This window comes from Gorilla gorilla, chromosome 18 (assembly GCF_029281585.2).
Source record: "Gorilla gorilla gorilla isolate KB3781 chromosome 18, NHGRI_mGorGor1-v2.1_pri, whole genome shotgun sequence".
In the NCBI taxonomy this organism is placed as follows: Eukaryota; Metazoa; Chordata; class Mammalia; order Primates; family Hominidae; genus Gorilla; species Gorilla gorilla.
Genome location: NC_073242.2, coordinates 19,993,491 through 20,020,431, shown reverse-complemented (window position 1 = coordinate 20,020,431; position 26,941 = coordinate 19,993,491). Strand labels below are relative to the sequence as shown.

At 44.4% G+C, this 26,941-nt stretch overlaps 1 protein-coding gene across 1 annotated transcript in view; it reads left to right on the top strand.

Moving 5' to 3' along the window:
- The window catches only part of PDILT (protein disulfide isomerase like, testis expressed), a 45,532-nt gene extending 23,949 nt beyond the window's left edge, over nucleotides 1–21,583 (top strand). The window contains exons 4-12 of the mRNA XM_019011611.4: nucleotides 4,526–4,659; nucleotides 5,773–5,910; nucleotides 7,606–7,716; nucleotides 7,801–7,926; nucleotides 11,042–11,239; nucleotides 15,180–15,300; nucleotides 18,131–18,309; nucleotides 20,101–20,190; nucleotides 21,191–21,583. Coding sequence (XP_018867156.1) covers nucleotides 4,526–4,659; nucleotides 5,773–5,910; nucleotides 7,606–7,716; nucleotides 7,801–7,926; nucleotides 11,042–11,239; nucleotides 15,180–15,300; nucleotides 18,131–18,309; nucleotides 20,101–20,190; nucleotides 21,191–21,439 — 1,346 coding nt within the window. The 3' untranslated portion in view covers nucleotides 21,440–21,583. The remainder of the gene's footprint in view (nucleotides 1–4,525; nucleotides 4,660–5,772; nucleotides 5,911–7,605; nucleotides 7,717–7,800; nucleotides 7,927–11,041; nucleotides 11,240–15,179; nucleotides 15,301–18,130; nucleotides 18,310–20,100; nucleotides 20,191–21,190) is intronic.
- Nucleotides 21,584–26,941: the final 5,358 nt, after the last annotated feature.

Here is a 26,941-nt window from a genome sequence, read left to right as displayed (position 1 = left end):
GCTTACTGGGAGCTCACAGTGAACAAGCTAGTGAAAAATCATTCTAATAATTTCAAGAAGGGACAGACTCAATGAAGAAAATAGAGTAGCTCGGCTGGGCATGGTGGCTCACGCCTGTAATCCCAGCATTTTGGGAGGCCAAGGCGAGTGGATCACGAAGTCAGGAGTTCAAGACCAGCTTGGCCAAGATGGTGAAACCCCATCTCTACTAAAAATACAAAAAATTAGCTGGGTGTGGTGGCGGGCACCTGTAATCTCAGCTACTCCGGAGGCTGAGACAGAGAATTGCTTGAACCCAGGAGGCGGAGGTTGCAGTGAACTGAGATCACACCACCGCACTCCAGCCTGGGCAACAGAGTGAGACTCCATCTCAAAAAAAAAAAAAAAAGAAAAGAAAAGAAAATAGAACAGGTCATAAGACAGAGAGTGATTGGCTAAAAGAAAAGAAGAACCAACTGAGAATTGAACAGGCAGAAGAAGGCACTGCCCTTGAAGAGCTGAGGAAAGGGCAGCCCATCAGGAGGGACAAGCCAAGGCTGAAGCCAGTGTTCTGGAAGATAACTGTAGCGTTGGAGTGTGGAAAGGGCAGAGGGTGGCACAAAGTGACATCAGAGCAATGGTTCTGATGACCCGAAATTTAAATTCATTTGGCAGGTTTTGTTCTCCTTTTTTGGATATTTTCAGATTTTGTAAATCAATTCTTTTTGGACCACTTACAATATACTTTTGCCAGACAAATGCATATAAGAGAAACCATTTGTTTCCAAGTGTGCCTTATTTTTACCTAAAGATGGCTGGAAACACTGTAAAGAAACTCAGTGTTGAGGCTGCTATCTCAGAGGAGGGAATTACAGCAGAGGTGGGGTACCAAGGTCTGAGGGTGGCATGATGCCTCCTCCTTCTCTCTTCTCTTGAAGCCAGCATATCAGCTTCACATGAATTTCCATAGGTTTGACTCATTGTGGCTTTTAACATGACCTTAACTATATCTACTAAAGTTGAACATGGCATCTGCTATGACCAGAAATTCTCCTCCTGGCTCTACACCCAACAGAAGTGCATACAGTGTGCCCCAGAGACATGCACGAGAAGTCATTCAGAATAGCCCCAGCCGGGCATGGTGACTCATGCCTGGAATCCCAGCATTTTGGGAGGCTAAGGTGGGAGAATTGCTTGAGCCCAGGAGTTCGAGACTGGCCTGGGCAACATAGCAAAACCTCGTCTCTACTAAAAATTGCTTAAAAATTAGCCAGGTGTGGGCTGGGCGTGGTGGCTCATGCCTGTAATCCCAGCACTTTGGGAGGCCGAGGCGGGAGGATCACCTGGAGTTCGAGACCAGCCTGGCCAACATGGTGAAACCCTGTCTCTACTGATACTAAAAAATTAGTGGGGTGTGGTGGCACATGCCTGTAGTCCCAGCTATTCAGGAGGCTGAGCCAGGAGAATCACTGGAACACAGGAGGCAGAGGTGTGGTGAGCCAAGATTGAGCCCTTACACTCCAGCCTGGGCAACAGAGCAAGACTCTGTCTCAAAAAATAAAAATTAACCAGGTGTGGTGGTACATGCCTGTAGTCCCAGCTACTCAGGCGGCTGAGGTGGGAGGATGGCTTGAGCCTGGGAGATCGAGGCTGCAGTGAGCCACGACTACACCACTGCACTCTAGCCTGGGTGACAGAAGGATAAACTGTCTCAAAAAAAAAATGCCCTAAAATGAGAGCAACTTAATGCCCATTAGCAGAGAATGGACAAATAAATTGTGGGATATTCACAGCAGTGGAAATGAATCTTCAAGTACATGAAAAACTGTGGCTGAATCTCACAAACATAATGAAACCAGAGCCAAGAACATTTATATGAAGTTCAGGAACAGGCAGACTAATGTAATCTGTTAGAAGTTAAGGTGGCAATGGAATACTACAAAGCCATAAAAAGGAATAAGATCGTGTCCTTTGCGGGGACATGGATGAAGCTGGAAGTCATCATTCTCAGCAAACTAACACAGGAACAGAAAACCAAACACACTCACTCATAAGTGGGAGTTGAACAATGAGAACACATGGACACAGGGAGGGGAACATCACACATTGGGGCCTGTCTGGGAGTGGAGGGCGAGGGGAGGGAGAGCATTAGGACAAATACCTAATGCACGCGGGGCTTAAAGCCTAGGTGATGGGTTGATAGGTGCAGCAAACCACCATGGCACATGTATACCTACATAACAGACCTGCATGTTCTGCACATGTATCCCAAAACTTAAAGTAAAATAAAAAGAAGAAGAAGGAGAAGAAGAGGAAGAGGAAGCAGAAGAAGAACAAGAAGGAGAAGAAGGAGAAGAAGAAGTAGTTAGAGTGGCGGTTACTTTTGGATAGGGGGGAGTAGAGGCTGGGAGTGGGCACAACAGGGACTGCTGAGGATCTGGTGATGTTCTAGTTCTCGATTTGGGTTGTAGTCACACAAGTGTGTTCGTTTTGTAAAAATCCATCTAACCATACATTATCATTTATGCACCTTTCTGCATGTAAATATACTTTATTATAAGTTTTTGAAAAGCCTTCATGTTCTCATGAAATAAAACAAATATAACGAAGGTAGAGCCTTTGCAGTTGATTTAGTAGCTCAGGGTGCATTCATCCAGCCTCAGGTAGCAATTTGTCCTGCTGCAGGACTTTGTATAGGCTGTTTGTCCTAGAAGACTTTCCCTCTCCTTAATGCCTCCTAGTTAACTCCAGAGCATTCTTTTCTTTCTTTTCTTTCTTTCTTTTTTTTTCTTTTTTAAGACAGAGTCTTGCCCTATCTCCCACGCAGGAGTGCAGTGGTGCGAACTGGGCTCACTGCAACCTCCACCTCCTGGGTTCAAGCGATTCTCCTGCCTCAGCCTCCCAAGTAGCTGGGATTACAGGCGTGTGCCACCATGCCTGGATAATTTTTTGTATTTTTAGTAGAGACGGGGTTTCACTGTGTTAGCCAGGATTGTCTCGATCTCCTGACCTTGTGATCCGCCCGCCTCGGCCTCCCAAAGTGCTGGGATTACAGGCATGAGCCACTGCGCCTGGCCCAGTGCATTCTTTATTTTACAGCTCATCCATAATTTCCTCCAGGAAGTCCTCCTTGACTTCACAGTCTAAGTCAGGCATCTTTGCTACAGACTCGCAGAACTTTGATTTCAAACATTTCCTTTGGGTGTAATGATGCCCTTGTTCATGCATTTATTTGATTGTTGTCTTCCTCGACAGAATGAGAACTGTGAAATGGTGGTAATGTGTTTGTTTCTGTTCATCCTTATATCTCCAGGGCTGAGTACAGCACTTGATAGTAAGCACTCGATACATATTTGCCAAGTAAATAAATGAGGGAAGAAATAAATGAGTGAGTAAATGAATAACAGTCTGTGGATGTAGTTCAAAGCTACTCACAACGAATATTGCTTTATCTCATAAATTTATTTATTTATTTTAGAGACAAGGTCTCACTCTGTCTCCCAGGCTGATTGTAGCTCACTGCAGCCTTGAACTCCTGGGCTCAAGCAATCCTTCTGCCTCAGCCTCCCAAGTAGCCGGGACTACAGACACATGCCACCATGCCTGGCTAATTTTCTTTTGTTTTTTGTAGAGCTGAGTGTCTCGCTATGTTGCCCAGACTGGTCCCAAACTCCTGGCCCCAAGTGATTCTCCTGCGTTAGTCTCCCAAAGTGCTGGGAAATAGGCATAGGCCACCATGCTTAGCTCATAAACTTATTTAAAATGTTCAGTTTTAATGTTCTATAGCAGATACAAATATATAATATTTTACATTACTTTCCATCATGTGAAACTGATAATCCTAGAAAAACACATGTTCACCTGTGTATAGCCTTCTGTACCTTCTGGCTCACCAATTTGTCTTCCCAGATATAATATATGTGTCTTAATTTTGGAAGCTAAGACTTTTGTGTGCTTGACACCAACCATGCTATAGCTGAGAAATGGCAGTCAGGAGTGGATGACCTTAAAGGGCATTTGGATCTCAGCTGAGGAATGGGGGCTGCAGGAAGATAATAGGATTTTCCCAAGGTTACAGAGCTATGTGGTCTTTCCAGTTATATTTTATTGAGATTTTAAAATATAAATCAATCTTCCTGTCACCTTGGAGAGTTCATAAGAAAAGAAGTCTGGAAATGCCTCCTCCTAAATTTGATCTTCAGGTTCTCTAGTTGGGTGCCTGTTGGCAGTTGAACCTTGGTTTCTTCATCTGCAAAATGGGGAGAGTAAAAGTGTCTATTTCATAGGATTATTGTGAAGATTTAATATATGCAAAATGTTCAGCACAGTGTCTGGGCCCTGGTGAGTGCTCAGTAACATTTAGCTGCTGTTGTTAATGTTCGTGCTTGGAGCTTGGGGAAGGGGAATGGAGGAACTGACTTTGGCCTTCAAGGGGTGGGAGCCTGAGACAAGAAGCTTCTATGCATTAAACTTGAGAAAGACCAGCTTCTTGCTTTGGTTCAAGAGGAAACTTCTCTGGTATCTATTTGACTGTGTCTTTCTCCAGGAGTGGTTGAATCTGCTGCCTTAGTCGTTTGGTTGAGACGACAAATTAGCCAGAAAGCATTTTTGTTCAACAGCAGCGAGCAGGTGGCAGAGTTTGTGATATCCAGGCCATTGGTCATCGTTGGCTTCTTCCAGGTACTGGGACCAAGAGGTGGGAGGAGGCTTTCAACTGGTGAGAAGTGCTGTGTCTGGGAGGGGGTGGTGTGAGGAGACTCTTCCGTTTTGATTGCCCAATTTTCTCCATCCAATGATCTGGTTTTTAGGGGAAGCTCCAAGGGTTCAAATGAACAGAAATGGAAAGAAAAGAGAGAAGATTGGCATCTGTATTTAATGGGTTTTAACAGTGTGGCTAATCATTTTAGGGGTGCATTTAGAACATCACTTAATAAAAGGATGTCTTAGTTTCTGGTTTCAGAGCCATTGTTCTCTATGAATCTGAAGGCCACAAGCCATGCTTGGGCCAGGCCAGTTTCTCTCCCTAACCTCTTTCCAAGCATCCTCATATATTAAAACCCATAGCACAGGATAAACATGCATTCATTCGAAAATACACCAACCCTTAGAGGTGCAGTAGGAGATGTTTGGGGAAGAACATAAGTAACTTAGATACAATCATGAAACGTCTCATAATAGCCTTACATGTAGATTTTTTAATGTTTATAAATAACTTGCTAATTGTTTTTGCTTTAGGAGAATGAGTTTCTCATGTGTCCTAATTCTTTTGCTATAAGTTGGTGACTTCTCTCCTCCCAGTAGAAGGCAGAACTTGGGCATTATATTTAACACAGAGAGACTATCTGCCTCTCTCCCTCACCCCTTGTTACTTCTTTGAGAGGTGTTTGGCCTTGATTTTCTTTCAAGCTAAAGAATGAAGGCTGAAATTCTTGATATTAAGTTCACATTTTGTATTACATGTGGTAAAATCAATTGCCTCTTCTGAAAGTAACTAAGGAATAGATGTTAAAAGTCTCATTGGGTTAGAACACCCTTTACTCTAGTGATTGGAAAAGGTCACATTTATCATTTCTCTCCGTTGATCTCTGAGGACTTGCCTATTTTGGCTTTATTCATAGCCAGAGAAGCATTTTGAGTATGAAATACTCATGAAAGAGGATTTGGGTGACCCAGGCAAACCCCAGAACTTGAAAAAGTGAAGAGACGAATCAGCCACCACTGCCGTCTTTCCCTTATATAAACCAGGCACCTTGATTTCTACCAAAGCCTTTCCAAACATCCTTTCCCAAATAGGATTTAGAGGAAGAAGTAGCAGAGTTGTTCTATGATGTGATCAAAGACTTTCCAGAGCTAACGTTTGGAGTCATAACAATTGGCAATGTCATTGGGCGTTTCCACGTCACCCTTGACAGCGTCCTGGTGTTCAAAAAGGTAGGATTTTGATCCTATTGCTAGTGAGGGGTCTCTGGTTCAAAGTAGTGGAATCGTATGAGCTTTGGGTACAAATTCTGGTTCTGCCACTTGTGAGCTCAGTGGCATTGGACTAGTTGACTTCTGTGAAGTCACAGTCTCCCAGTGTTGCTCCAACCTTTCTAGCCATTTACCATCTTAAGCTCCTTCTCTTTACTTAACTAGTAAATGCAGTTCATCAAGGCTCAATCCTATGCCCTCTTTTCTTCTACTCCATGCTTCCCCTTCTACCCTTCTTCAGCAATTACCATCTATGCTATACACACATCTTATAAATATCCATCTCCAGTGAGATTTCTCTAATCTGCAGACCTTTATGTGCAACACCAGGCATCTCAAAATGGCTAAGCCCAAAGTCATAATCTCCTCTCCAGGTCCTCTCCCAGTGTTTTCTCTTGCTCCAGGAATGATGCAACCACCTCTCCCATCCAGTTAAACAAGCCAGAAAACCCAGGCAACATCCTAACACTTCCCTCTCCTTCACCTCTCATAAGCAATCCATCACCACAACCCTACTGATTTTATAACCAAAATATCTCTTTAACCATTCATTTCTATCTTTATTGATACCATCCTAGATCAACAGTATAAAATGAGGGAAGAAGCCTATGCCTAGGGTTCGAGACCAGCCTGGGCAGCATAGTGAGACTACATCTTTAAAAAAAAAAAAAGTTATTCAAGCATGGTGGCAAGTGCTTGCAGTCCTAGCTACTCAGCAAGCTCAGGCAGGAGGATTGAATCTGGGAGGTTGAGGCTGCAGTGTGCTGATTAAACCACTGTACTCCAGCCTGGGCAACAGAACAAGACCCTGTCTCAAAAAGAAAGACAATAAATAAAAAGAATAATAAAGATAAAAGAAAAACTTAAAACAAGTTAAATTGAAGAGCTTAATTGAGCAAAGAACAATTCATGAATCAGGCAGCCTCCCAAGCCAGAGTAGGCTCAGACAGACTCCAGCAAAGCCAAGTGGTGGAAGATTTATGGACAGAAAAAGCAAAGTGATGTACAGAAAACAGAAGTGAGGTTCAGAAATAGCTAGATTGGTTACAACTCAGTGTTTGCCTTATTTTAACAATGATTGAACAGTTGGCCACCTTTGATTGGCCAAAACTCAGTGATTGGCACAAGTGTAGGCTATGACAGTCTAGTTACACCTCCATTTAGGTTATAGTTCACTATGTATAGTGAAAAGTTTAGGCTGAACTTAAAACATGTAAGGAGGCAGCTTTATGCTAAACTTGATTTAACACCTATCAGAGAAGTCCTGAATCTCCTGGGACTGGGTTTGTCTTAATATGAATGAGTCGTCAATCATTAGTTGGAGCAGTATGTGAGAAATTTCTCAGCCCTGGCACAGATATTTTAATATTTGATGGATTACACAGCATGACAATGGCTGGGGCTGTTAAGTCAATTACACTCCTTGTGGCCTGCCGTAGATCTGAGATTTTCATGGCTGTCACCTACCCAGATTCTACCCACTGACTAATCTGGCCAGCCCCTCCTGGTTATTAACTACCTAGATTACAGATTACACCTGATACCATTCCTCAGTGCTTTCCTTTTATCCAAGGAGAAAATTGTGCTATTTATATTTATTAAGTGGCTATATCATGAAAGCTACTGTCCTCCAATATGTTTCTCCTTTTGTACAAGGGAAAAATTGTGAACCGCCAAAAGCTTATTAATGACAGTACCAACAAACAGGAACTCAATCGTGTCATAAAACAGCACCTTACAGATTTTGTGATCGAATACAACACTGAGGTCAGTGAGTAAATGGTCCCCGGAGGAAGGGGAGCTGGGGCCACTGTGTGTGCTTGGGATGACATATTTTCCCGGTCATTTCAGAATAAGGATCTGATTTCCGAGTTGCACATCATGAGTCACATGCTGCTCTTTGTCTCCAAAAGCTCCGAGTCATATGGTATCATAATTCAGCATTATAAGCTGGCATCAAAGGAATTCCAAAACAAGGTTTGTAGAGTGCGCCATTGCTCTCTGGGACTCCTGGATGAGGATCCAAGACCTGCAGACCCTGAGCCCATTTGCCTGCCCTGCTTATTATAAATTGAATCAGGAAAGATTGGCACTTGCAATTAATTGCCTGTCAGTTTTCTGATTTGCATGTCAATGCCACATATCATTTACTATTTAATTTTAAATATGCCTTCCCCATTCTTCCTGCCCAGTGTCTCTTCCATGCCAAATCTACACTTCTTCACTCTTCTTTGTAATGAGTCTACTCTGAGAACATGAAGGCTTGCCTGCTTTTTTGATGGACCACTAAGTGGACTCCATACACTAAGAGTGGTATCATTTGGCCTGGAGGTGGGGGCAGGAAAGACCACTGCTGTCTGAGGTCAAGGACTATGAAAGCCTGAAGGTGGGGAGTAACACAGATTGTCTGGCAAGTAATTGCTAAGATTCTGGGCTTTAACATTGTGCAGACCCAAGTTCAAATTCTCTTTCTCTGGCAAACTGCACTGTCTTAGGTGAGTTTCTTAACCCCATATTGAGGTCTCCTCATGCATGAAATGGACTGTTGTAGTAAGAATTAGAAAATATATATGTAAAGCAATGAGCTTTACAATCAATGGTGCTTTTTATTATTATCATCATCACCATTAGAAACAAAGGTTTCCCCTAAGCGCTGTTCCTGTATTTAAGGTAGTTAGAAGTACCTGAACTATGGAAGCTAGTTGATTAATTTTTCTCTTCATCTTTATAGGAAGTATAATCATGGCAGGGTTTTTTTTCTCTTTTAAAAAAATTAATCTGAAATTAAATAAAACAATTGAGAACTTTGTAACCTAAAATAAAGAAAGCCACTAGAATATAACACATGTAATGGTCATGCTACATTCCACCACATTATTTTCAAAAAAGATGGTTCAAATCACAGAAATAATTCCTCTTGTTAAATATATTTCTTGGGGGTCTTTTTTTTTCCAATTTTACTCTAAGTTTTTGGATATAGTTAAATTGATTGCAACCTGATTGCTTTTTCTCTGTTTCTCCTATTTTACAGTAGTCAAAGCTTAGCCATTATTTTCTTCCATTTTTTTTAACTCTTCAATCTCCCTGGTATTTATTTTGGCTTACATCAGAAGATGAAGTTCTAAGTTTCAGTCACCCTAGTGAATTCCCCAAACGCCTTTTATAGACTGTGATCCATTTCACAGACAACGCTAAACAGTTGAATTAATACTGTTTTAACAGATTGCACCTCTTATCTTGTTCACCTCTGTGCTCCAGTGCCAACAGAAGGTAGCAAATATTTATTGAAAGTACACAAGGATGGTTTTAATATGTTTGCTGTGTTTTTCAATTTCCCTGGCACCTAGAAGAGGAGCACACAGTGAGGCCTTTAATCTTCTGATGAATGAATGAACTGCAAGTATCTGACCCTAGGTGGCTGCAGTGGTCTCTAACTCATCTCCCTGCTTCCACTTTTGCTTCTTCTCCGCAACCAGAATGACCTTCTCAAAATTATTATCATGTCACTTTCTAGCTTACCATCCTTCAGTGGCCCACCATTATATTCAGACTAAACCCAAGCTCCTTACTGGACCTCTGACCTCATCTTCGACAGTCTCGACCTTTTCTCCTTTGTCTCTCTCCCTCATGGTGCTGAAGCTGTTACTGGAAAGGGGTCCCGATCCAGACCCTAAGAGAGGGTTCTTGGATCTCGTGTAAGAAAGAATTCAGAGCCAGTCTGTAAAGTGAAAGCAAGTTTATTAGGAAAGTACGGGAATAAAAGAATGGGTACTCCATAGACAGAGCAGCCCCGAGGGCAGCTGGTTGCCATTTTTATGGTTATTTCTTGATTATATGCTAAACAAGGAGTGGATTATTCATGCTTCCCCTTTTTAGACCATATAGTGTAACTTCCTGACATTGCCATGGCATTTGTAAACTGTCGTGGTGCTGGTGGGAGTGTAGCAGTGAGGATGCCCAGAGGTCACTCTCGTCACCATCTTGGTTTTGGTGGGTTTGGGCTGGCTTCTTTACTACAACCTGTTTTATCAGCAAGGTCTTTATGACCTGTATCTTGTGCCGACCTCCTATCTCATTCTGTGACTAAGAATACCTAAATCGTCTGGGAAAGGAGCCCCGTAGGTCTCAGCCTCATTTTACCCAGTCTGTATTCAAGATGAAGTTGCTCTGGTTTAAACACCTCTGACAAAGCCACACTGACCTTTCTTTTCTATTCCCAGAACACTCTAAGCTCTCTAGGTGTTTGTTTTGTCTTCAGGCCTTTGCACTGGCAGTTTCCACCACCCGGAATACTGTTCCATGACTTGTTACTATCAACTATGTCCCAGCTGAAATGTGACCTCCTCAGGTTCTCCTCTTGACCACCCTACCTGATCCTGAGCCCCTACCTTACCCCATCGGGGCAGTTACTCTCTATCACATTGCCCTGTTTTATTGTCTAACTGGCACTCATTGCTGTTTGGCTTTGTAAGTTCATTCACTCATTTGTTGCCTGTCTTCTCCACTAGAACATAAACTCCTTGAGGGCAGGGATTTTGTCTGCTTTGGGCAGGGTTGTGTCCTCAGTGCTGAGTAAAATGGCTCACACATAGTAGACACTCCATGAATGTTTGTTTAATGAATGAATGAATGAAGTCATGAATTTCCTTGATAGAATAATTTTGAATAATAATTATTCAAATAAAAAATAATAAGAATTGTCATGTATTGAACACTTTCTACCTGCCAGTCCCTGAACTAAGCCTTTCCATACATTGTCCTGTTTAATTCTCACAGCAACCCTATGATAGGCACTATGATAATCATTTTACAGATCAGGAAACTGATGAAACAGTTTGAAACAGAATGAAAGCTCAGGACTTCCTGACCTCCTGAAACTGTGTGGATGGAGCACAGCACAAGGAGGCTGAAGCCAGGCTGGTGGCTACTGCCTGCCATGCATTTCGGTGCAGAGCTGCACCTGCCTTTGTTACATTTTGCAGAGGTGCTCCACAGACCCCACCATGTGCATCCCCTTAGTCCACAGCCTTTCAGCAGTTTTTCTCCACTGGCAAAGGATCCAGAGAGACAAGAGTTTTGTTTTCTTTGGCAGATCCTTTTCATCCTTGTGGATGCAGACGAACCCAGAAATGGACGTGTCTTCAAGTACTTCCGGGTCACAGAGGTCGATATCCCATCCGTCCAAATCCTAAACTTGAGCTCTGACGCCAGGTACAAAATGCCTTCAGATGACATAACCTACGAAAGCCTCAAGAAATTTGGCCGCAGCTTCCTGAGTAAAAATGCCACAGTAGGTTTTTTCTTGGACAAGGTTTATCCAGAACCTCAAAATCATCTCCTTCTCATAATTCTGTTGGCCTTGATAATTCTCCTCACCTGTATGTGGAGGCAGAATAAAGATCAACTTTGTGGCTCAATGTGGGGAAATCCCCCATCTCCCCACCTCAAATCTATCCAACTTCTGACCTATCCCAAGCCTTTAATTCCTCCACTTATTCTTAGTTGTAAAGTGGAGGCATTTCCTTTGCAGGAATTCACAATAGAAATGCAGGCACTCAGTATTGTTAACTTGCACTCTGAAAGGAGGCTCTTCTTCTCCTATCACCTCCAATGTGAAAGATCTACTTGGTCCAAGAGTAGATGCTTGCTTTGAGGAGGAGAAGGGGGATGGAGCCACAGGGCAATCAGGATGTAGCCTTAAAAGCTTTAGGGACCTTTTGGTTGGATGGGGTTAGAAGGGGCCTAGTCTATTTCGCTGACAGGAAGGAGAGGCTGCAGAAACACATGGAACACGTAGTCACCCACTGTCTATGTCTCCACAGCTACTCTGCTGAGTAAGGTAACCATATTATTAATTTTCCAAATTGGGACATTATGGGAGTAAAGGATTCTGGAATGGGCCAGGTGCGGTGGTTCATGCCTGTAATCCCAGCACTTTGCAAGGTTGAGGTGAGAGGATCACTTGAGCCCAGGAGTTCGAGGCCATACCAAGATCACATCTTGACAAAAAATTTAAAAATTAGCCAGGTGTGGTGGTGTGCATCTGTAGTCTCAGCTACTTAGGAGGCTGAGGCAGGAGCATTGCTTGAGCCTAGAGATCAAGGCTACAGTGAGCTACGATCACACCACTGCACTCCAGCCTGGGCCACACAGGAAGACCCTGTCCACCACCACCCCCCCAAAAAAAGTCTGGAACAATAGAAGTAAATCGAGACTCCAGACAAACCCAAATGATGGTCCCCTTACCTGAGTCTTCTACAGCCTTTTGTCCTTTCTCCCAGAGACACAGCTGCCCCTATAGCCTTTTCTGTGGAAGCTGTCTCGTGTGCACAGCATTTTCATGGGCTGAGCGGTCAGGCTGCTGTCCTTCTTTCCAATTCCAACCCATTTTCCTTCTTTCATCTTCAGAAACCCCAGATGCCTTGGATCCCATGCTTTTTGACCCTGTGCTCCCACCTCCTTGTTGCTGTCCTCTGACTATCTGCCTTCACTCTCTGAGGACTTAGGCTCCTGATGGCAGCCTTTCCCTAGCCCCAACTCTGCTGTCATTTCCAGAGATGTCAGTGTCTACGACCCTGGTCTCTCTTCTCCAATAGCTGATGTGTCCATGCCATGTCAGCTCCCTGCTCCCATGCCCACAACCCGGAGATTGCAGTACCTCCCAATGCCTGATTTTTCCCTCCAGGACACACATGGCTACGATTCCTCATCCTTCTCATTGACCTCACCCTCCTGATCCCATTTCTCTTTAGTGCCCCCTCTGTGAACTTGCATTCCATCATTCATTGCTCTGATGATGATTCCCTTACCTCCTTTATCCCCTCCATCTTCCACCTCCTGTATACCCCATAGTACTCACCAGGCAAGTTCCAACTCTGGTTGAACCCCCTTAACTTCCCTGCTTCCAGACCAACATCACCACAAGGGTGACTAGCTTCATGGCATTGCAAACCAGGCTCCCATGGACTCTGAAAAATGTCCTGGCATCCATATGGAAATTTCAGTTAGTGTGTTCATTTTTAAATCTCAGAGTCTCTCTCTCCTCATATCCCATTCCCACTCACTCTCAGCCGAGTACTGTACCCCTAGATCACTAAGAAAATAGATGTCTTCACATTGGGGGCCTCCTCCCTTTCCATTACCACATCTAAAATCCTACCTATCCTCTCTCTATTCCTTGCAGTTAGATCTGAGGTGGTGTCTGTCTCCCTCGCAAAGGCCAACATGTCTTCTTATGCTGTTAGAGCAGAGATGGGCATCCTCTACAAGATCTATGAGATCCACCTGATCTGAGCCATTCCCAATTCCCCACAATTGTCACCATTTTCTATCTCCCATGCCCCATGGCCACCCCATGTGTGCTCCCACTGAAAGAATCTTTAAGTGCTTTCCAGAGGCTAGAGCGGGTGTGGTGAGGGAGGACACTGTGGAAGAAGAGGCTGTGAGCCAGACAGAGGCTGCACAGCAAGGGTCAACATGGTAAAACCCCGTCTCTACTAAAAATACAAAACATTAGCCGGGTGTGGTGGCACGCACCTGTAGTCCCAGCTACTCAGGAGGCTGAGGCAGGAGGATCGCTTCAACCCGGGAGGTGGAGGTTGCAGTGAGCCCAGATCCCACCACTGCATTCCAGCCTGGGTGACAGAGCGAGACTCTGTCTCAAAAGGAAAGAAAGAAAGAAAGAAAGAAAGAAAGAAAGAAAGAAAGAAAGAAAGAAAGAAAGAAAGAAAGAAAGAAGAAAGAAAGAAGGAAAGAAAGAAAAAAGAGAGAGAAAGAAAGAAAGAAAGGAAGGAAGGAAGGAAGGAAGGAAGGAAGGAAGGAAGGAAGGAAGGAAGGAAAGAATTTGGTTTCCTAAGAGAAATGAGAGAAGCCAGATTTGCATGGTAGAAATAGAGCCCTGCTTATAGAGAATAAAGGTGTGGGAGGATTGGGAGGAGACGGGGGGAGAACATCTGGAGGCTCTTCTGGCAATCAAGATGAGAGATGGAGGCTACCTGGATTTGGTCAGTAACCACACAGATGGAGAAAATGATGTGGATTCAGGAGACATTCAGGAGGCAATGGTTGTAGATAAAAAATATGTTTTGAGGTTTCCAACACTTACTTCAAAAAGAAGCAAAAGCTGAGCTCATTTTTTGTTCATTCAGTTGCAAAACATTTATTGAGGATCTACTATGTACCAGGCAGTGGATGCTCAATGGCGAGGAAAGAAAAATCTCTTATGACATTCCATCTATTATGGTAGAGACACATTAATCAAATAATTAGAAAAATAAATATAAATAGTAAATGTGAATAAGCGATACAAGAAAAAGTGCTGAGCATTATGAGAATTTATGGCAGCAAGTCCTCATCTAGATGCAGGGAGGGTCAAGGAAGTCCTCCCTTGGGTCATTCTGAGACATACATTTTGAGTTACCCAGATGAAGAAGGGAGAGTAGGAATCAGGAGTGGGGAGGCCTGTCAGCCAGAGGCAACAGCATTAACAAAGGCCTGAGCTGGGAGGAAGCTTGGCCATTTGGTTAAGCTGAAGACCAACATGGCTGAGGAAAGAAAGAGAAGACTTCCTTTATTGTAGGAACCAATCAAAGTGTGATCAAGGTTTTATAGGTCATGCAAATGGTCTTGATCTTGATTCTTAGAGTAATTGAGGACAACTAATTTTTTTTTTTTTTTTTTTGGAGACGAAATCTTGCTCTGTCAACCAGCCTGGTGTGCAGTAGCATGATCTCTGCTCACTGCAACCTCTGCCTCCTGGGTTCAAGCAATTCTCTTGCCTCAGCCTCCTGAGTAGCTGGGATTACAGGTGCATGCCACCATACCCAGCTAATATTTGTATTTTTTCTTTTTTTAGTAGAGACGAGGTTTCACCATGTTGGCCAGGCTGGTCTCAAACTCCTGACTTCATGATCCACCCGCCTCGGCCTCCCAAAGTGCTGTGATTACAGGCGTGAGCCACCGCGCCCAGCTTAAATCTTCTTTTTATAAAATCTGAGAATCCATCCCAGTTTGAAGCTTTGTCTGCTCCTCAGTCCCCTGACCCCAAATCGCCCTGAACCATCCAGGGTTGACATCAAGCTCATGATCCATCTCAGTATTTCAAACCCTTTCCTAAGGCTCTTGTGAGAAAAACACGAGAAAACCTTTAGTGGTTTCCAGTCAAGGTGGGGAGCCCCACAACTTCAAGACCCTTTATGAAGACTCTTAGCCCTCTCAAATGTGCTTCCTAGAAACATCAATCCAGTGAAGAGATTCCAAAATACTGGGACCAGGGACTGGTTAAGCAGCTCGTGGGGAAGAACTTCAACATAGTCGTCTTTGACAAAGAAAAGGACGTGTTTGTGATGTTCTGTAAGTACCTCCAAGACGGGTTCTGAGGCAACGGGTGCCAAAATTATGTTTCAAGTGTTTCTCCTGAATTGTTGGGCACTGAAATCTCTAAAACCCATCAATGCACCATGCCAAGGATGGTCTTCAGATACCCAAAGGGATTGACTCAAGATGCTATCAGGAACAATGCAACTCTTTCCCCCAGAAATGTAATTATTGGAATGTATGCAATGCCTTCCACATAACCCAGGCCTATGGCTGTTTGTGAAAACAATAATGCTCATGGCTGACAATGTTTGCTTGGATGCTGTAGTATATTGGGCTTTATTCTAAGCCATTGCATACATTATCTCATTTAATCCTAACGACATCCTTTTGAAAGTAGCTACTTTTATTGCTCAGACTTTGCAGATGACTAAATAGGGTCTCAGGGAGGAGAAGACATTTTTCCATTATCTTGCAGTCAGTAAGTGCTGGAACTGGGATTTGAACTTAGGCATCTGACTTCAGCACCTACACTCCTAACTGCTGTACAGGATTTCTTTGCTTCTGGCTTTAGATGACTTATCAAATGGCCCATAGGAGGTGGGGACCCCAATCCTCCATGTACAGTACTTAGCACAGCGTCTGGCATATTGTAAGCACTTGATAAGTGACAATTGCTACTGCTGTTGTTATTCCTATTATTATAATTACTTCCAGGGCTTATCTAAGGACTAGTGCCCTTTTCCCATTGTTTCTGATTTGCACGTGGGAGACAAAGCCAGAGATGTTCTCTCCCACCCTGAGACACAGAGAAAGGTGGTACTGAAGTTCCTTCAGACATTTCTTTTATTTTAACATTTAGTGAGCCCTTACAATGAGTCAAGCATGAGTTTGCTGTTGACACACCTGCTCTAATGAGCTGTGTAACAAGTTTGTGAGGAAGGTATGGTGGTTTTCCCCATGTCACAGATCAGGGAACCCCATCTCAGAGAGGTTAATGATCTTACCCTAGGTCACACAGTAAGTAGCAAGACAAGAAGTTTAACACAAGCTCTGGTGCTATTACTTTCTGGAGGGTAAGACAAGGGCTACACTGCATCATGCAGGCCTTTTACAATCACTCTGAAAGGGACTGTTATTCACAGAGTGAGGCGCTTAAGGTCTGTGGCTGAATCACCAAGATCCGCTGCCTTTCAATGAGAGGCTAGATGCAGCTGTTCTGTACTTACGTCACACCCAGGGTTGTAAGACTGTCCATTTCATTTTGATAAAAGGCAAAAGCAGCTTCATTTTCTTGGAAGTAGGGCCATGGGATTGGCCCCCTGGGGCTGCAGCCATTATGCCCCCTCCTGTTCTGACCCAGGACCCGCTGAGTGCTGGGGGGGCTGCCAGAGATGCTGCAGGCAGGGGGGATGGCCATGGAGACACTTGGCTTGTAAATGGGGTATGATCATCCAAAAGTGGCGTGTCTGGGGCGTTTGAGGCCATTTCTCTTACAGAGCCAGAAACTGAGCTTTGAGCTCTAGTGGAAGGAAAGCAGGTAAGATTTGCTTTCCCTTGGGTTGGAGCTGGTCTCTGGTTTCCAGAGGCCCAGGAGCGTGGACCACACTCAAAGACCAAAGAACTGTCCACAAGAAAGTTCAGTGTCCCCTGTCCAAGAGTAATTATACCTGTCACACTTCTTGGGGATGTTCTCCTCCTCTGAATTATATATGTATAATAACATGACATGTAATTACCTATAAATGACATGACATAACATAACATAATATCTGTATGTTATGTTATATTAATGCCTACCTGTGGTATAGTGGTCACAGGTCAAAGCAGCCTGTCTTTAAACCCCACTTCTTCGGCTTAATTACTCTGGTCTGAAAAGTGCAATTACTGCATAGCTTTGGGCAAGTTCCCAAACCTCTATTGTGAAAACCCCCCTGTGCTGTAACACATATGCACACACACACACACACACATACACAAAAACACACACACACTTTTTGGAAGAACATTAAAGTCATCTAGCATAAATATTGTTCTTGGCTTTCTTCTTCTACTAGAGTGGAACACTATGTTAAAAGAAAGGAATTTGAAAAAAAGAAAAAAAGCAAGCTGGGCACAGTGACACAAGCCTGTAGTCCCAGCAACTCAGGAAGCTGAGATGGAAGGATCTCTTGAGCCCAGGAGTTTGAGTTTGAGCCTAACCTGGGCAACATAGCAAGACCTTGCCTCTAAAAAGCAAAACAAAAAAATAGAAGAAAACATGAACACACTAAAAGTGTTAGTATTTAGGTGGAAGAGGGCTAAGCTATTTTTTTCTTTTTGTTTTCTTTTTCTTTTTCTTTCTTTCTTTCTTTCTTTTTTTTTTTTTTTTTTTTTTTGAGATGGAGTCTCTCTCTGTCACCCAGACTCGAGTGCAGTGGCGCAATCTCGGCTCATTGCAACCTCCACCTCCCGGGTTCAAGCAATTCTCCTACCTCAGCCTACTGAGTAGCTGGGATTACAGGTGCACGCCATCATGCTCGGCTAATTTTTGCATTTTTAGTAGAGATGGGATTTCACCATGTTGGTCAGGCTGATCTCGAACTCCTGACCTTGTGATCCACCCGCCTCAGCCTCCCAAAGTGCTGGGATTACAGGTGTGAGCCACTGCACCCAGCCAAAACTATTTTTTTCTAATTTATCGAATAACAGTTGGGAACTATTGCTGAAATGTAAAAATAATCTAATATATGATTAAAAGAAGGAGGGAGTGCAATTGGCAAAACAGCAGGACCACAAGTGGAACACAGCGATGCCATGTGTAGGGTGGCGCCAGCTTTCTGGATCTTCATCAATGTGAGCCTGAGCCATGGACCTTCTCTTCCAGATGCACCCTGGTCTAAAAAGTGCAAGATGCTGTTCCCACTGTTGGAGGAATTGGGCAGAAAGTATCAAAACCACTCCACAATTATCATTGCCAAGATCGACGTCACAGCAAATGACATTCAGCTGATGTACCTGGACCGGTACCCATTCTTCAGGCTGTTCCCCAGCGACTCTCAACAAGTGAGGGGCTCTTGGGACGCACATGGCTGAAAACAATGTTATGTTATTATCAGGGACTCAGTTTCTCCCTACCTCCAGCTGCGCTTTCTACCAAACCAGTTTTATTCTCAGCTGTAGCCACTATCCATCCTCTCACATTCAAGTTCAAAGAATATTTTCCAGTAGTTTGCACCAAAGTCCTGAGACTCACTATCATTGGGTGTAGCTTGCATATCCCTGACCCAACCACTGTGGCCAAGTGGATGTGGGTGTTTTGATGGGCGGGCCTGGTTTTATATGGTTCCTGCTAGCGTTGGGGCTGAGCTCTGCCCTAACTATGTGAAATAAGGTGGGAGGAATCTCCATGAGAATATTGGATGTGGGGTATTACCAGGTGAAGGCAAAAATACATGCTAGAGACAAACAATGTCATTTCCACCTTGGGATTACAGTCATCAGCCATAACCAGTGTTGATACAACCCACACTCCATGCCATGTCCATGCATGGGAAAGAGCATCAGTCAAAGAAATGTGAGCCCAGGTTCCTGCTCCTTAGAAGAGTATGGATGAATGCAATTGAAATCAAGGGGGAGGAAGAGCTTCTGGAGGGCAGATATGGCTGCAAGTCTCCATGCAGACCCAGGACTCTGCAGAATGGTGGGGACTTAAATCAGGTTAGAGGAGGGACTGTGTACTACAGGTAGGAAGTGTGGTCTGAACAAAGAGGTGGGCAGAAGGGTGACCGCAGCACTGTGGCAAGATTCCACTGTGACCCACTCTTTGCTCAGTCCGCGCTGCAGAGGATGCATGTCGGGGAGTTGTGTTACTGAGGCTGGGCTGAGAGGATGAGGCTAAGGTAATAATCTCAAATTATCTGAAAAGAAGCTTAGGCAACCTGTGGGCATTAAGCAGCTTCTGAACTTTCCTAAAGAGGAAAGGGGGTTGGGCGTGGTGTCTCAACGCGTGTAATCTCATTACACTGGGAGCCTGAGGCAGTTGGATCACGAGGTCAAGAGATCCAGACCATCTTGGCCAACATGGTGAAACCCTGTCTCTACTGAAAATATAAAATTAGCCGGGCGTGGTGGCGCATGCCTGTAGTCCCAGCTACTCAGGAGACTGAGGCAGGGGAATCGCTTGAACCTGGGAGGCAGAGGTTGCAGTGAGCTGAGATCGCGCCACTGCACTCCAGGATGGTGACAGAGCAAGATTCCATATCAAAAAAAAAAACAAAAAAAAAAAGAGGAAAGGGAACTTGTGATAATGGAGCACTGACCGTGTACCAGATGCTTCCGAAAAGAACTATTCTTCCTCTTATTATTGTTGCTATGATAGTAGTAGTAGTAGTAATAATAATAATAATAATAATAATAATAATAATAACAACAAACGCCTATCATGCTCATCATGAACCAGGCGCTGTTTTCAATACTTCACATACATTACCTCATTTAATCCTTATAACAACCCTACGAGGTAGGTACTATTTTGTCTCCATATTAAAGATAGGAAAAGTGAGTCAGAGAAATTAAATAAGCAGACCACACTGCAGTAATGCAGCCAAAGTTTAAGGCTTTGCTGTGTGGTTTTACAGTCCATGCTTTGATCCGCTACATAACAACCCTATGTCAGAAGCATTTTTATTATCCTTCCCTTGGAGCCATGGCACTGGAGGCTAAGAGAGGTTAGGGAACCTGCATAACATACCCGGGGTTGTTAGGAATTTGACCCTGGGTTTACCTAGGTAGCAATCCTCGAGCATCTCTGCGGGAAGAGGATCCCATCCTGACCCTGTTCCATTTTCGTCCTAGGCTGTCCTGTATAAGGGAGAACATACCCTGAAGGGCTTCTCTGACTTCCTGGAAAGCCACATCAAAACTAAGATTGAGGATGAGGATGAGGTAAGGGGCAACAGAAACACTCCGGATTATTCTGTCCCACACAGAATCCCTAGGAACTCAATGGACAACAAAAGAGTATGGCTGGAGTTCCATAGTCTTGGGAGATGGTTGAGGATGGATGGAGAACCATCCAGGTTGGGTGACTCTACTAGTCACCTTTATTTCAAAGGCACTTACTATGGGAAGCAGAAATGGCAAACTTTAGAAACATCTAGAAAGACCAAGGCTCTGAGGTAACACACAGCTCCTTGCCTTGGGCCGCTTCCCTGGGACTGACCAGATGTCTTGGTGGGATTCTGCCCTCTGGCATTACTCTCCTGATGCACAGGACCACAGTCCCCTTTCTCCCCTAGCCATGCCTCAGTGAGGCCCTCTGCTGGACAGTGCCCTCTGTATTAATTAAGACTTCCACTGGAAATTTCAGACACTACTCTTTGCTTTAAGCAACAATGGGAATTTATCCCATATAACTGGTAGAACATCAGGTGTGGGTGGATCCGGAACCCAGACTTGCTTTCTGTCTTCCCATCTCTGTTTTCCTCTATGTCGGTTTCATTCTCAAGTAGTCATTTCCCCACAGAAGTTCAAAGATTACACCACAGCTGCAAACTAACATCCTCCCAGTTTAGAAAGCAAGCATCTACTTCTTAGATGTCCCAGAAAATGTCCTGGACAGAGATCTCATTAGCTAAGACTGGTCACCTGTCCAGTCCTGGAGCTAGCGGTGCAGGAGCCACATCTATAGACTTAGAACCTTTGGTTCCCCCAAAGGTCCTCTTACCTGAAGGGTGAAACCACAGTTGGGCACTTTACCACTGAAACCAAACGGATCTTTAGCATCTGTGAAAACCCTGCAGTCCAAAGATTGATTCTCTCTGGGCACTTTCAGAAAAAGTAGACTTGACTATTACAACCACAATGATCACATATTTCTTGCCTCTTTGTTTCTTTCTCCCTTTCTTCCCTCCCTCCCTTCTTCCTTCCACCTTTTCTTTCGTAGCTGTTGTCTGTTGAGCAAAATGAAGTGATAGAAGAGGAAGTGCTAGCTGAGGAAAAGGAGGTGCCTATGATGAAGAAAGAGTTACCTGAGCAGCAGTCGCCTGAGCTGGAGAGCATGACCAAGTACGTATCCAAGCTGGAAGAGCCCGCTGGGAAGAAGAAAACATCTGAGGAGGTGGTGGTGGTGGTGGCTAAGCCAAAGGGACCTCCAGTGCAAAAGAAGAAGCCAAAAGTCAAGGAAGAACTTTAGCTTCTCCAATACCAGGAAAAAAGATGCTCATTTTCCAGATCCTGGCATTATATTCTGAATGGATTGATTCCAATAAAAGCATATATCATTGTGGTAGGGTAGGTGGGGCAGGGGTAGGGGTGGATAATAAAGCCTCTGAGTGTCCTTTGCTCTGTTTTACTCATGACCTCTTTTTCCTGGTTGGTGCAGTCTTAGAAGAACTGTTTGACCTAGAATTCAGACAGGACTGCAAGGGAAGCCACAGTAGCAACATTCAATGAGTGTGTGCAACGTGCTCAGCATTCATCTGGTTCTCACACCATCACTGAGCTGGGGTTCCTTATCCCCATTTTATAGATGGGAAAAACTGAGTCACAGAGAGGTTAAGCAACCAGTCAGGATCACACAGGTAGAAAGCTGTTGAGATGCAACGAATCCCAGGCAATCACACTCCAAAGACTGTGCATTTAACCACTATGCTACCATCTCCTACCAGGTTAGGTATCCCCAGAGTTTGGCTGTCTTTCAAATAAGGTGGATTGATTGGCTTACGCTGCATTTGGGCACAGTAAGAAAACGATCAAATCCCAAACCTGTCCTCAGACTTTCACATTTCAGTAAGTGGCCCATTCACTCAAGCAATCACTCCAGAATCATCAACAACTGACTTTTTCTTTCTTCCTTTTTTTTTTCTTTTTTTTTTTGGAGACAGGGACTCACTCTGTCACCCAGGCTACCCTATCCAGCCACCCACCTACCCTACCACAATGATATATGCTTTTATTGGAATCAATCCACTCAGTGCAGTGGCATGAACACGGCTCACTGCAGCCTCAACCCCTAGGCTCAAATGATCCCTCCTTCTCAGCCCCCAAGTAGCTGGGACTGCAGGCACGCACCACCATGCCCAGCTAATTTCTGTGTGTTTTTGGAGAGATGGGGTTTTGCCATGTTGCACAGGCTAGTCTTGAACTCCTGAGCTCAGGCAATGCACCTGCTTTGACCTCCGAAAATGCTGGGTTCAACTGCCTTCTTTTACTATCATAAAAGTAGCTTATCCATCCATGTGATTCTACCCACTTCCCTTCATCTCCACTGACTGTCACCCACCATTTCTCAGCTGAAGTCTCCTAACTGGTCTTTTTGCTGCCCCTCTGTGCCTCCCTCCCAGCCCCCATCCCAAACCCCTCCATATTCCATACAACCACTGAGGCTATCTTTTAAAAACCCATAGCCTTAAGCGCTTGCAACATCACCTTGTCTAATTCTGTAATGTAGAACGGATCGCTGACCCGTATGGGTAGGTGTCCTGTCAGGAACCCGGCGGCACAGCAGGAGGTGAGTGGCGGGTGAGTGAGCATTACCGCCAGAGCTCTGCCTGGGTATTAGATTCTCATAGGAGCCCAAACCCTACTGTGAACTGGGATATGAGGGATCTAGGTTGCCGGCTCCTTACGAGAATCTAATGCCTAATGATCTGGCATTAGATCTGTGCCATTGAACAGGTTCATCCCATTTCTTATTTCCTAGTTTCATACCATTTCCCTCCTGACCCCCCACGACACCCTCCTACCCCCTCCACCTTCCCACCCCCATCCCTGGAAAAATTGTCTTCCAGGAAACCAGTCCCTGATGCCAAAAAGATTGGGGACTGCTGCTGTAATGGCATCTTTATTGCTTTTAGAATAAAATCTAGTCTGCCTACCATGCCTTCAACACCTTGAAAGGTCTGGCCCCACAGATCTCCTCCTCTCCCTCTCCCCCTCACATTCTAGGCCCCAGCCACACTTCCTGTCTACTCTATGAACAAGCCAAATTCACTCTGTCCTCATGTTCCTTCTGCCTAAATGCACTCCCTTCAAAATACATTTCCCCCAGTTCCTCACATAGCCATGTTCTTTTCTTGGTTCAAATCTCGGCTCACCTGTCACCACCTCCAAAAGGCATTCCTGGAGACCAATAATTGAAAGCATCTTATTTTGTTGTGCAATGATATATTGCCTGATTCTCCAATTAATATGTAAGCTCCACGAAAGCAGATATATCTGTTGTTTTTTTTTCTTGCCGTATTCCCTTTGCCTAGAACTCTGCTTGGCACATAGTAGATGCTCAATAAATGCTCATGGATCAATCAAATATTCCATTTTAGGTGAGAAATACATAATTTCATAGTCATCCCAAAAGGCAGAGGTGCTGACAGTGTTGTCCCCAGATCCAAACTGGAATCTGTATTCGTTCCCTATTTTTGCTCTGACAAATTAACACTTAGTGGCTTAAAACAACACAAACTTACTCTCTTAGAGTTCTGGAGGCTAGAAATTAGAAATCAATTCCACTGGACTAAATTCACGAGTTAGTCCCTTTTGGATGAATTCCCTGCTATGTGTTTTCTAGCTTCTGGGAGGCCCCTGCATTCCTTGGTTTATGGTTCTGTCCTAGAATCACTCTGACTTTTCGTTTCATCCTCACACCTACTTCCTCTGACTCCTCCTGCATCACTTTTATAGGCACCACTGTGATTGCATCCAGCCTGCCCAGACAACCTCTCCATCTCAGGATCTGTAATCACACCTGCACAGTCCCTTTTGCCATAAAAGGCAACACACACAGGTTTGGGGATTCAGAGGTGGATGTATTTGGGGGTCATTATTCATCCTACCACAGATTTAACTCATGGATTTGTGTCATTCATTTCAGCCAGGCCTTCTCTTGAGAAAAGAAGGGCAGCATTCTTTTAGAAATTGAGGTCTCTAGAAACCACCTGGGTCTCTCCACTCCTCACCTGTCATGTAAGGCAAAGGCTATTTGTGCTTTCTCATACCTCCAGAGACAGCTCCCATGCCCCTCACCCTGAACCTGGCCTGTCCACAACCAGAGGAAGCAGGGAACAGCCTGCGGCTCTGGAACTCACCTGAGCCGAATTCCCCAGCAGGAGCAGGTGTTAGTATTCAGGACACGGTGTAAGGCTCACCTGCCTCGGCCTTGAGGTCACGTGGCTGCCAGTTGAAGGAGGGTTACGGGGGGCTGCCTAGACTAGATCATGTGGCATAGAGCCCCTGACAGGCCACGAGCCAGAGAATGGGTGTGCCACCTCCAGGTCCCCCAGGCATAACTGGAGCCTCAGGAGGTGTGTGCTCAGAGAGGTAGGTGGGACAGGTGATACCCCTCTTTTGGGGGATCTTCTCCCTTGGCTCATTTTTTGCCCCTTTCTGACACACACCAACCTCTCATTCTAATTTTTTGTGTTCTGTTTGATCAATTTTTCAAAACTCTCCACCCTTTAGTTTCACTCTTTCCAAAACTACCTAAAACCACTTATCCCTCTAAGACCCTGTCATGGCTGAGCATGGAATGTTCTGTAACCCAAGGAATGCAGGTAAATCTGAGTGAAATTTGAGTTTTAGTCTGGATTTAGCACTAGCTAGCTGTGTAATCTTGGGGGAGTTGCTCCATCTCTCTGAACTTGTCTTCTTCCCTGTGACGTGGGTTGCTGTGTTTCATTGTTTGAGACAATGGAGGCAAAAGCACCGAGCACAGTGTCTGACCCAAGAGAAGTGCTCAGTGGGTGATTGTTCTCAGCATTATTAAGATCAAGTCTCCTACCCATGTTTGAAAGTTAAGAGAGAAAACTGTTTCAGGCTGGTTGTGGTGGCTCATGTCTGTAATCCCAGCACTTTGGGAGGCCGAGGCAGGCAGATTACCTGAGGTCGGGAGTTCGAGACCAGCCTAGCCAATGTGGTGAAACCCTGTCTCTACTAAAAATACACAAATTAGCCGGGCATGGTGGTGTGCACCTGTAATCCCAGCTACTCGGGAGGCTGAGGATTCAAGGATTCAAGAGAATCACTTGAACTTGGGAGGTGGAGGTTGCAGTGAGCCAAGACTGAGCCACTGCACTCCAACCTGGGCGACAGAGCAAGACTCCATTAAAAAAAAAAGAAGAAGAAGAAAAAGAAAGAAAGAAAGAGGAGTGTTTCAAGAGGGAAGTGCTGAGAGATTAAGGTTCGTTCAAAAACAAATATTTATTGTGCACTGTCCTAGAGGTAAGATAAAGAGAAAAACATTGATGGCATTTGGTAACATGGATGTCTTTGGTGAACTTGATGAGCAACAGAGCAGGAAATTATGGCCACTGACAACTTGTTATACTCACAGATCCCAAGAGAAGGGGACACACCACACTGGGCAGAGGGGCTGAAGGGAGAGGAAGAGCTGCTGGGAAGTACCAGGGTCAGTCAGGAAGCAAAGAGAGCAAGGGAAAAGGCAGGAAAGAGCCTTTATTGTAGTTTCTGCAGGAAGGAATGGGAGAGGCAGGGTAAGCAGATTTAGGATTGGCTTAGTTTGAATAATTTCAGAGACCTCTGGGCCATAGGAGTTGTCTCTAGTTGTCTGGTACCTGGTCCCTTGGGGTGATTTAAAGCAGCAAGTAGTGACCCTAAGTGTAAAAGCCCCATAAAGGAGGCCAAGGGTTGGGGGTATGTGGTCTGGATTGATTGATTTGCAGTCGGAAAGGCACATTCACAGATAAGTCGTTTTTGATCTCTAGTAATTATTGAGCCCTGGGAGGGGCAGTCCCTCCATGATCAGTAAGGCCCCAAAATGTACAAGCACCAAATACAGAAACTAGAAAGCATGGTGATTACACTTATGAATTGATTCCAACCCAAACTCCCCATTTTCCTGCCCAAGTCTTTGTCAAGAAAACTCCAGAAGCCGCCTGGGGTCACCGTCTTTAATCCTTTGAAGACACCCATAATAAGGTTTAGACAAGGCCTCATGAAAAAGGCATAAGATAAAAACGACTAGTTCAGAAAAAAAAAACAGTAAATAAATGAAGAGATAACTTCCCTTTTCATCAAAGAATTGCAAAAATGAACAATAATGAGATCGTTTCCACTTATCCTTTTGGCAAAGATGAAAGCAAGTTACCAATGCTCAGAACTGGTGAGTAGTGTTGGTGGGATTGTAAACCAATTTTTAATAATTCTCTGGGGTGCTGTTTGGGAAGAGGAGTCAATATCCCTACAGCTGTGCTACCTCTTTGACCCAGAATTTCCACTCCTTGGACATAATCCTGAGGAGATGACAGCACCAGTGCCAGTGGTTACCCTACCACTGAGTGGGACAGGATGGAGAAATGTCCTGAAAAGAGCAATTCACAATAGCAAAGACTTGGAACCAACCCAAATGTCCATCAGTGATAGACTGGATTAAGAAAATGTGGCACATATACACCATGGAATACTATGCAGCCATAAAAAATATGAGTTCATGTCCTTTGTAGGGACATGGATGAAGATGGAAACCATCATTCTCAGCAAACTATCGCAAGGACAAAAAAACCAAACACCGCATGTTCTCACTCATAGGTGGGAATTGAACAATGAGAACACCTGGGCACAGGAAGGGGAACATCACACCCAGGGGCCTGTTGTGGGATGGGGGGAGTGGGGAGGGATAGCATTAGGAGATATACCTAATGTAAATGACAAGTTAATGGGTGCAGCACACCAACATGGCACA